A 9,774-nucleotide genomic window follows, 5' to 3' on the forward strand; every position below is an offset into this window, starting at 1 on the left:
GTCAGCCAGCCAGCCAGTCAGTCAGCCAGTCAGCCAGTCAGCCAGTCAGTCAGTCAGCCAGTCAAAAGGAAAACAAACCAATGATAGGCTACAGTAATAAACTGTTATCAACATAACAGATACGTTGATAGCTTTTGTTAAAAACCAGCCATAATCTAATCAAAGAGCCCATTTGGGGGAAATGCTGTGTGTTGAAAACCTTGAAATTATGAATTTGGTAATTGTGACCGGGAGTCTTATTTTGCTGTCTTAATTTTTTGTCAACAGTGAGTTTTATTTTGAAAAGCTATCCGGAAGCCACGGTGAATGTGTTTGACTTGACACAGGGGTCGACCGGCCGAAGTCAACGGGACTGGAGAACGACCATAAGGGGAAGACTTTAACCGCCGCTACCGCCTCTCACCTACGGTCCGGTGTTAAACGGATACTTTAACAAAACAACACACCGGTTTCTCGTGGATTTTCCGTGTTTTAACGGCTGTGGACCGAGTCGTTACTTTCTCCTCTCAGCGGTGTTTACGGTGTTCGTTACCCCGCGGCTGGCGGTTAGCATCGGTTACTGCTGCCAAACATGGTGGCCTGTCGGCGAGAAGGTAGCAACGAGCCCATTTTGGGGATTTTGGAGGATTTTTAAAGCCGCTTGGACATGTCCCAATGTGAGACAACACCGCTCTGAACACACGTTACTGTCCTACTTTTCTTTTTTTTTATTCGGAGGTTTGTGGACTTTACGTTGAAAAAAACAGCAGCAACGGACCAACGGACCAGCACCGTCCGTGTTTTGTGGACCGTGGATAATCGTAGTTAAGTTAGTTTTCTTCAAAAGTAAACACCAGGTCGCCTCGAAGTTTTTTTTAAAAAGTTGCTAAACACCATGCACTTTTCCAACTAGGAAAAACACGTCAACTAAACCTAGCAACACGGCGTTGTTTTCGCGACCGTTGTGTTTATTTTACGGATGACTTGACCCTCGTGTTAATGAATTGACGCACAAGTGGAGCCTACTGCAAGTATTTTATCCTCTCTTTTTTCTTTTAACAGTTCCCCCCCATTCGAGGTTTGATTCCGTGTTAATCTGTGGATTATTATGGGTTATTATGGCTTAATCCGACCCGCATCAGACCGGGACTTTTGGGAATAACTGCGGATCCTGATGGCGGTGATGGTGAGGATGACAGAGAAAAGCGATGGTTTCCCTTCGTTGTGATTTTGAGTAGAGAGGAGTTCATTACATGGAGACTCGCCTGACATGCCAAGGAAGGAGTTGCCACTACCTGAGGGTTGGGAGGAAGCCAGAGACTTTGATGGCAAAGTGTACTACGTTGACCACATCAACCACTGCACCAGCTGGATCGATCCCAGAGACAGGTAGGTGTGTGTGTGTGTGTGTGTGTGTGTGTGTGTGTGTGTGTGTGTGTGTGTTCAGTTGGTATTTGGCCAGAAATTCTTCCTTTTGGGTTTGGTGGGTGTAGGGGGGCATATCATAGTGTGGGATGGAGGGTGCTCCTCCCCAAATTTCCTGTATTCGGATACACTTTTATGCACCAATTTATGGTGAAATGCCTTTTATTTAGCCTGTGTGAGAGAAAAAACGTGACAATTCAATATATCAAAATTATAATAGGAAAGTTGTTGTTGCGTGTCATTGGGAATCTATAATGGTATTATGGAAACCCTGAAGCTTTATATTGGGTGACTGTGTATACCTGCACATCACATGGGCTACACTGTGTGTGTCTGTGTGTTGTGTGTGGTGTGGGTGTGGTGTCTTGTGGTGTGTGTCTGTGTCTGAAGTGTGTGTCGGAGAGTGTGTGTGTGAAGAGACAGAGAGAGATGTTGAAAACGATGGATGGCCTTTGACCTCCTGCAGATGATCGTCGTCATGATCTAACTATTAAATTCATTGTATTAAAGTGTCAAATTACAACAGATTATCTCAGGACACTTTAGGTCAGAGTAGGCTAGACCACACTCTGTATTTACAAAGACCTGACAATTGTTCCCACCTAGCGCAAAGGGCTATATTTTATTTTCCCTATAATCCATCCACAAGTAACACAATGGCAGAATGCATGACTGTTTTAAACAGAGGCTTTCATACACTATCTGTAATAAACCTCTATAGACCAACATCCAACCAGATGAGGACCCTAGTCTAATTTATGTCAGTTAAGGGGTCCCTGTGTGGAACCGTTTGGGAGAACCTAACCTATCCTGTTAAAAAAAAAAATATATACAGTGGTGCTCAAAATGTTTACATACACATGCTTAAGTTGACTAAAAAGAGGAATAAAAAAATCATGTTTTTGGAAATTTATTTTAATACCTAATTAAAAAAATGAGGTAAATCCAACCTTTAAGGACACCAATTTTCTTTGTGAATGAATAACGTATTGTAAATAAATAAATGTTCTATTTAAAATACAGGGGTCATAAGTTATACATACCCCTATGTTAAATTCCCATAGAGCAGGCGCATTTTTATTATTAAAGGCCAGTTATTTCCTGGATTCAGGATATTATGCATCCTGATAAAGTTCCCTTGGCCTTTAAATTAAAATAGCCCCACATCCTCACATACTCTTCACCCATGCTTAGAGATAGGCATGGGATACTTCTATAAAATCTCTCTCAATGCAAATCAAACCAGGTATTAGTCTAACTGAAATAAAACCATGCCTATCTCTAAGCATGGTGAAGAGTATGTGAGGATGTGGGGCTATTTTAATTAAAGGCCAAGGGAACTTTATCAGATGCATAATTCCTGAATCCAGAAATAACTGGCCTTTATAATAAAATCTGCCTGCCTCTATGGGAATTTAACATAGGGTAGTATACTTATGACCCCTGTATTTAAATAAGAACATTATTTATTTTCAATACGTTATTCATTCACAAGAAATTGGTGTCCTTAAAGGTTGGATTTTACCTCATTTTTTAATTTAGGTATTAAATAAATATTCCAAAACATGATTTTTTTATTCCTCTTTTTAGTCACTTAACAGTGTATGTACATTTTGAGCACCACTGTATATATGTGAGTTACTCTAAAAGGACTAGAGATTGATAGGTAGTAACATTTGTTTGACCCTGCAAATACAGAATATTCACGTTCAGGTTACGTATTACAAAAAAAATTGTGTTTTTTGGTCCCCGTTCATCATCATAGCCATACGTTGATTGCTTTTGTTAATACTGACCCTCATCTATATGAAGAGCAATTTTTGTGCTGTTTACAGCTGAATGTAAATTTTTGACCTACCAACAGATGGGTAGAACCGTTGCACCTTTGGTGATCCTTCATTGGAATTAGTAGCGACTACATGACATCAAGGGAGCGAAACACACTGCTTGATGTTCAAAGAGTTTAAGGAGCACAAAATCTTTTCTTAAGGGCTGTAATTGGACCTTACCGCTTCATACTCCCAAAATATACCAACAAGTGCAGGTACCAGCCACCACATGTGTTTCGTTCTCAGTGGGTCTTGTCTTAAACATTTTTGTCCCCTTGGTACAGTGGATTTCGGCCAATTACTGAAACAGCTGAACTATTGAGTGTTTGGCGATTTGGCTTGTGACTAGAATGATTCATAGATTATCAGAAGTTTGTCCTCTATCCTCAGACTGTTGGGGATCACAACAAGACCCCAATAAAACCAGCAGGGCCCCAAGTTTAGCTTGTTCTTCCTCCCTCACACTATGTAGACTGTCAATAACCTGATGACCATTACATCCCTGGTGTCCAGCTTTTGGGAACAATGTCACAAAAATATGACACATAGTCTAAGATATTGGATGTTTTGGATATCTCTACCAGTAATTTCTTGACTACATCTCATATTAGACTGTCTTTTGCTGCTGTAACACACCCCCCCAAAGATCTGAATCAGGTCTGTTAGTGCGCACCATTTGAACTCGAAGTTTAATTTTCTAAAAGCTAAGTCGGAAACGCCCCCTGCCTTGGATTTCTAAGTTCTACAACATCAACAGTAACATAGTTACTGCAGACTCTTAACCCCCCCCCCCCAAGGTTAAGAGTCTGGGTGTCACCTTGACAACTCACTATCCTTTCAACCCTATATGGATAACATTACCCGGTCTGCCTACTTCCACCTAAAAAAATCAATCGCCTCTGCCCCCCCCCCCCCCCCCCCCCCCCCCCCTTACACCCCACACTGCCGCCACCGTTGCCCCAGTCCTCGTCACTGTTTCCCGTCTGGATACTGCAACTCTCTCCTCCCTCTCCTCGTCGGCTAGCTCACCATCCTCCCTCCTATACTTCGGACTGGTGTTCCTTTTTGTGTATCGTTTTTGTTTTTTTTTCCTTCAGGGTGGTTTTCCCCGTTTCTTTGGCGCTTCCTTGAATTTTTTACTATATCCCCCTCCTTGCCCCCACTAGAGTTGCGTCACTTGGATGCGCCTTGTACAGCCTGCTATTCAAGTTTCGCATTTCTGTGCGCCTCTTGGTTTCGTTTTGGGGTGATGGGGAGAAAGAAAGTTCATGGGAACGATGCACTAGTTGGGAGTGTGTTCTAAGGCCACGTGAGACACGGGCGGCCGGTACGATGGTGGCGTCGACGCTCGCTACCGACGGGACTCATAACGCTGGTCCTAGGGCTAAACACATAGGTAGCCTACAGAACGGGCATTGCAGGAGCCGGGGCGACGGCCGCGGAACGAGTGGGCTAACCGAGGGACTGAGTTTGCGGCACTGTCTAGGCAGGCGCGGAGAAGGAGCTTGCAAGACAGGGGACATGACGGGACGCAGTGGGCCGGGCGTAAGAGCCAGCGGCCACAGGAGGACCGAAAGGAGGCACGGAACCGACCCGACACACCGGCGGCGGGGGGCGTTAACGCACAGGTGTGCGACAAACAAGAGCGAACCGAGGCCGGCACTACGGGGACACATCAGCTCGTGCCGTGTGTCGAGCAAGGCATACCGAAACGTGTGGTGGTTGACACGCCTGCGCTCGGGCCCAGAGCGAGTGCGGGTGAATCCAACGTCAGGCCGGGATGCCCAGAGAAGGGCCACAGAGGGCACATGGGGGCCGTAAGGTGCACGCAACCCGCAAGAATGACCAGCGACGGGATGCGAAAGAGGAAAAGCGGTGCACAACAGCACGAGGGGGAGGCATCGGCAGGTTGTGCAATGGATCGGCGTGTCCCATCTTCTGAACCGGAGTATGATACGTACGACTAGTGTCCTGCACCACCACCTTGGGGTTTCTGGTCGGAGGGACCAATACAGTGCAGGGAAGCAGTTATTGAGAAATTAATTGGATATGTTGGGCCGGGGGGACCGTTAAGGAGGGGGAAACCAGGACACATACGAAAATGGAAAGATGAATGAAGACAGCGGGCCGGAAACGTTCCGTGTCCGACGGCGGTCTTGGTTCCTCAGTTGAAAGTAGAAATCACCTTGAAGCTGGCCGACGGCCGTCGTAGAACCACATGCATTAAGAAATCGGATAAACAGGGCGCGTGGCTTCTCGGTGTGCTCTGGTCAGAAGGAGGTCTCATTAGCCGGAAGCAGAACGGGTGAAGAATAAGGGAAAGACTTCCCCATCGCTGTGTCAATTGGTGAGAAAAAGAACGTTTTGAAGGCCCGAGCAAACTCTCAGAAGAATGAACATCCCAAGCATGCAATCCCTTGGGATACCGAAATGGATTGAGTTTGTATCTTAAAAGCAAGACGGTATTGGATGGCACATGTTAGCCACGGGGCACGGCGAAAGTGCTTGTACATACAACATTGAGAGAAAAAAATAACCATGTCAACCGAGATAAAAGTGAGGGCCGGCAGAAAAATTTCAACATTAACAGAAAGCACAACGATTTTAAAGAAAGCACAGCAAGCGAAGGTGCCCTGGATTAAAAGAACTTGAGAGGTTCACAAACTGCAAAGCGGGCCGTGAGTCGTTCCAGATAGAGATGACAGAGAACTGAACCTGCCCCCCCCCTGTTGGTCTGACGCGGGGACAGAAGCAGACCTTGCGCTGTGAGATAATAGGCGGGGGGTCATAATACGTAGACAAGGAAGGGAGTCGGCCCAACCGGGTAGTGATTTAAAAAACACAAAAATCCTTTACAGCAATTCTTTGGGGAGACACAGGAAGCCTGTAAAGACGGGAAGAACTGGAGTAGGATCCATCGCTTGGGCGTAGGAGGAACTGGAGTATGTGACCCAGTCGTCTTGGAGCTGAGGGAGGACTGAGGATGTGATCCAGTTCTCGCGGCTTAGAGCGCGGGATGAGGTGTCCAGTCTCCTGGTCTTAGGTGAGGACTGTAGTGAATTGATCCAGTCTCTGGTCTCTATTGAGACTGGAGTGATGTTAGCTCTGTAATGCAGTAGGTGTATCTCTCTGTCTATGAGGACTGGAGGGAGTGATACCAGTCTCTTGGGACTGGCATGATTGTGATCCATTTGATAGGAGAGGGTGATGGATATCCAGTCTGCTGGTCTAGTGAGACTTGGAGGTGATCGTGACGTCCTTGATCTAGTGAGGACTGGAGGGTGGATCCAGTCTCTGTCGGTATTGTGAGACTGGAGTGAGTGACAAGTCTCGGTCTCTAGTGAGGATGGAGAGTGTGTCCAGTCGCTTGCGTCCTTAGTGAGAACTGAATGTATGTGGAACCATCTCTTGGTCTTAGTGAGGACTGGAGGAGTGACCATTCGGTGGACAATCCAGTCGTTAAGTCAGTGAGGCTGGGGGATGATGTGTCCTTCTGGGTTTAGTCGAGGACATGGAGTGATGGATCAGTTCGGGATAGTGAGGTCGTGTGTGATCCCGTATCTCTGGTCTGAGGGGACGACTGGAGGTGTGATCCAGTCCCTTGGTCTTAGTGAAACTGGAGTGATGGGATCCAGTCTCTTGTCTTATTGAGGACTGGAGTGTATTGATCCAGGTCTCTGGGTCATAGTGAGGAACGGAGTGATGTATCCAGGTCTCGGGTCATATTGAACATGGAGATGAGGTGCCAGTCTCTTGTCTTATTAGGACTGGAGTGTGATTGCGTGATGCGTTTTTTCACTTAACCGTTACTTAAGACTAGCGTTACCAGATTCTTCTGACAAAAATCCGGGACATTTTCCAGCTCAGAAGCGATTCCCTCCAAACAAGTAAGGTTTTTACTTTTGTAAAACTTAAACACGGGACACTAGACTAGACTGTCTCATTAGGGGCTGACCCCCCACCCCCCCCCCCAGGTATGATCTAGACCACCCTCCGCTACTTCCTACTCCACTACACTCAAGCAAGAAAGTCCTGACTATTTCAAGTAAAAAACCATCCTTATACTTCAAGATAAAAGTCCTAATTTAGTTGCAAGAATATTCAAGATGAAGTCTTATATTTCAGATAAAGTTCTATATTACTCAAGATAGTCTTAAGATTTCAATAGAACGTTCAGTGATTCATATGTTTGAAGGTGTTAACTGAACACGAGACAGGCGTTTGCTTTACTGCTCAAGGCTTTTTGTTCTGCAACAGGCCTGAGAATCAGATACAACAAAACTACTGAGGACATATTCCTTGACAGTGATGCGAGTAGAAACGAGATCGCTGCAATGTAGGAATGGATGATTGTCCCAGCTTGTATTTACTTTCATCATGATTTTAGCATCGTAACACACGGCTTCTAAAACCTCTCTGGCACCGCTGCTCTGGCTGTCTGGAGCCTGCTTGTAGGTTGGGCGTAATCGGCTACGTTTGTAGTTTTTCTTTCTTTCTTTCAATTTCGGTCTTTCAGTCACATGAAACCGGTGGACATTTCCGGGACAATCCGCCGGGACGGTAGCCAAAATCGGGACAGTCCCCGGAAATCGGGGACGTCTGGTCACCCTACTTAAGACCCTTCGGACTTTGACACCAAATCCCTTTAAATGGCTATGTCTGGATTTCTGGAGGCTTAGTTGTTTTGTCCTCGTCTGTGAGTGTGATTTTTTCATATATATATGGTTGTCGATGCCGTTGTCCAATCAACGGTGCAGTAGTTTCGGTTTCCTCAGTCTGCAGCGCAGGCAACGCAAACACCAATGGAGTAGTTTTGCTTTTATCCCCACACAATACGTTACGGACTTTAACCCTCGTGTTCTTCCCTTTAACCGTGAACTGCGTCCTTCCAGGTAAAATTGAAAATGTTATTTTTTTGCGTTCTTTCCATTGTTTTTTGTTGCTTTTTTTCTGATTTATTTTGTCCCTTTTTCCAGCTTTTGGAGCTTTTTAAAAAAAAAAAAAAAAACCCGAGCTGATTTAAATAATAAGATTTTACACTTATCTTTAATCATGGTCAACAAACCTCATTATATCAATTAGACATATGTTTTTAGTTAAAAAGGCAGAAGTTAGTAATTATTTGACTAGTAGATTAAGGATCAGAGGAATGTGAGTGAATCTCAGATGGGTAAGTCAGAAGTTTTACCGGTACTGTTTGGAAATCTGTAAGTTAAACAAAAACCATAATCATTCATTTTACCCTGAAGAAGGTTGTATGGGAATCATCCGTGAAATCTATATTTCTGGATAAAACACCTTGAAACGGGTCAATTTGACCAAGGACAACACAAGGGTTAATTGTGTTGTCCATCAAAGTCTCTCAAGCTTCGCATCTAGTTTTATAAAATGTGGCAAAAATGCCTATTTTTCATAGACGCTAAATAGAGCTGCGTGAAAATTTCCACCATGAGAGTTTGGATACCCCCTCGTGTTTTTCTAGGCAAAATTTCAAATGAAAACCCTTTTATCAACGTTTCTCCTCACCCTTTTTCAACATTTGCGACTTTTTTGAGCCTTTTTAATTTGTGGGTGCGTTTTTTTCTTCTTTTTTAATATTTGTTAGTTTTTTGACACTTTTGTCACTTTTGCTCTGCTATTTTTTTCCCTTTTTTTTTAATTTTTACAGTTTTCATTTGTCACTTTTAGTCACTTTTTTAACGTTTGTCTTTTGTTACTTTTGTTTTCTTTTAATTTTTACATATGTCCACCACAGGTGCTGTAACACCCAATTTCAATGAAGTCGTGAGGGATATATTATTTAACTGTGGGAGCGTGTTGGAACCATCCACGTACTTTTGTGACAATTTGTTTGAAGAAACCCAAATTTCTGCTATAGAAACTTGTCGGAAGACAACACTTGTGTCTTTCATGATTTTTGCAATATCCAAATTTGAAAATAGCGTAGCCTTATGTATCGAGCGCGTTGTGACATCGATTATTACTACAGTTCCACCAAATAAAGGCAGGTCCTGCTATATTCTGTCTACTGACTTTGTTGAGGTTTTTCAAATAACTAATTTGCCGGCCACAGGTCACACCCTGCAGTTCTTTTTTTGGGGGGGATGGCAGCTAACCTTTGTAGTGTTGATTTCAAGCCATGTAGGTGTCCGGTCCAAAAGAGACAGAGACGAATGTAATACAGGAACGCACAATCGAAATAGAGAAAAACACTCCCACAAAAATGTATGGCATATATTTACAAATGGAGGACATCGTTATACATATGTGAGTGCGCCCGGGTTAGCTCAGGTGTCGGGCGGAGCGTCTGCTGCACACCTGGTCTGACTGGGCTCATAAAATGACACAAGCTGAGACTTATTCCCTGTGACTCTTTTCTTATTCAATCATCAGTTTATAGTATTACGTTTGTTAGTAATAGTCGTAGTTTAATATTTTCATGATCTACTGCATGTTCAATCCCTGCATGTGTTCACTTTTGCACTACTCACCATTGCAGCACCAGTCGACCAGAAGTGGCTCTCACTTTATCACATGCGGC

At 44.2% G+C, this 9,774-nt stretch overlaps 1 protein-coding gene across 1 annotated transcript in view; it reads left to right on the top strand.

Moving 5' to 3' along the window:
• Positions 1–294: 294 nt before the first annotated feature.
• The window catches only part of wwc1 (WW and C2 domain containing 1), a 101,046-nt gene continuing 91,566 nt past the window's right edge, over positions 295–9,774 (top strand). Inside the window, 1 exon segment of the mRNA XM_032534306.1 lies at positions 295–1,368. Within this exon segment, the coding sequence (XP_032390197.1) occupies positions 1,250–1,368 (119 nt within the window). The 5' untranslated portion in view covers positions 295–1,249.

This window comes from Etheostoma spectabile, chromosome 13, assembly GCF_008692095.1.
Source record: "Etheostoma spectabile isolate EspeVRDwgs_2016 chromosome 13, UIUC_Espe_1.0, whole genome shotgun sequence".
Lineage (NCBI taxonomy): Eukaryota > Metazoa > Chordata > Actinopteri > Perciformes > Percidae > Etheostoma > Etheostoma spectabile.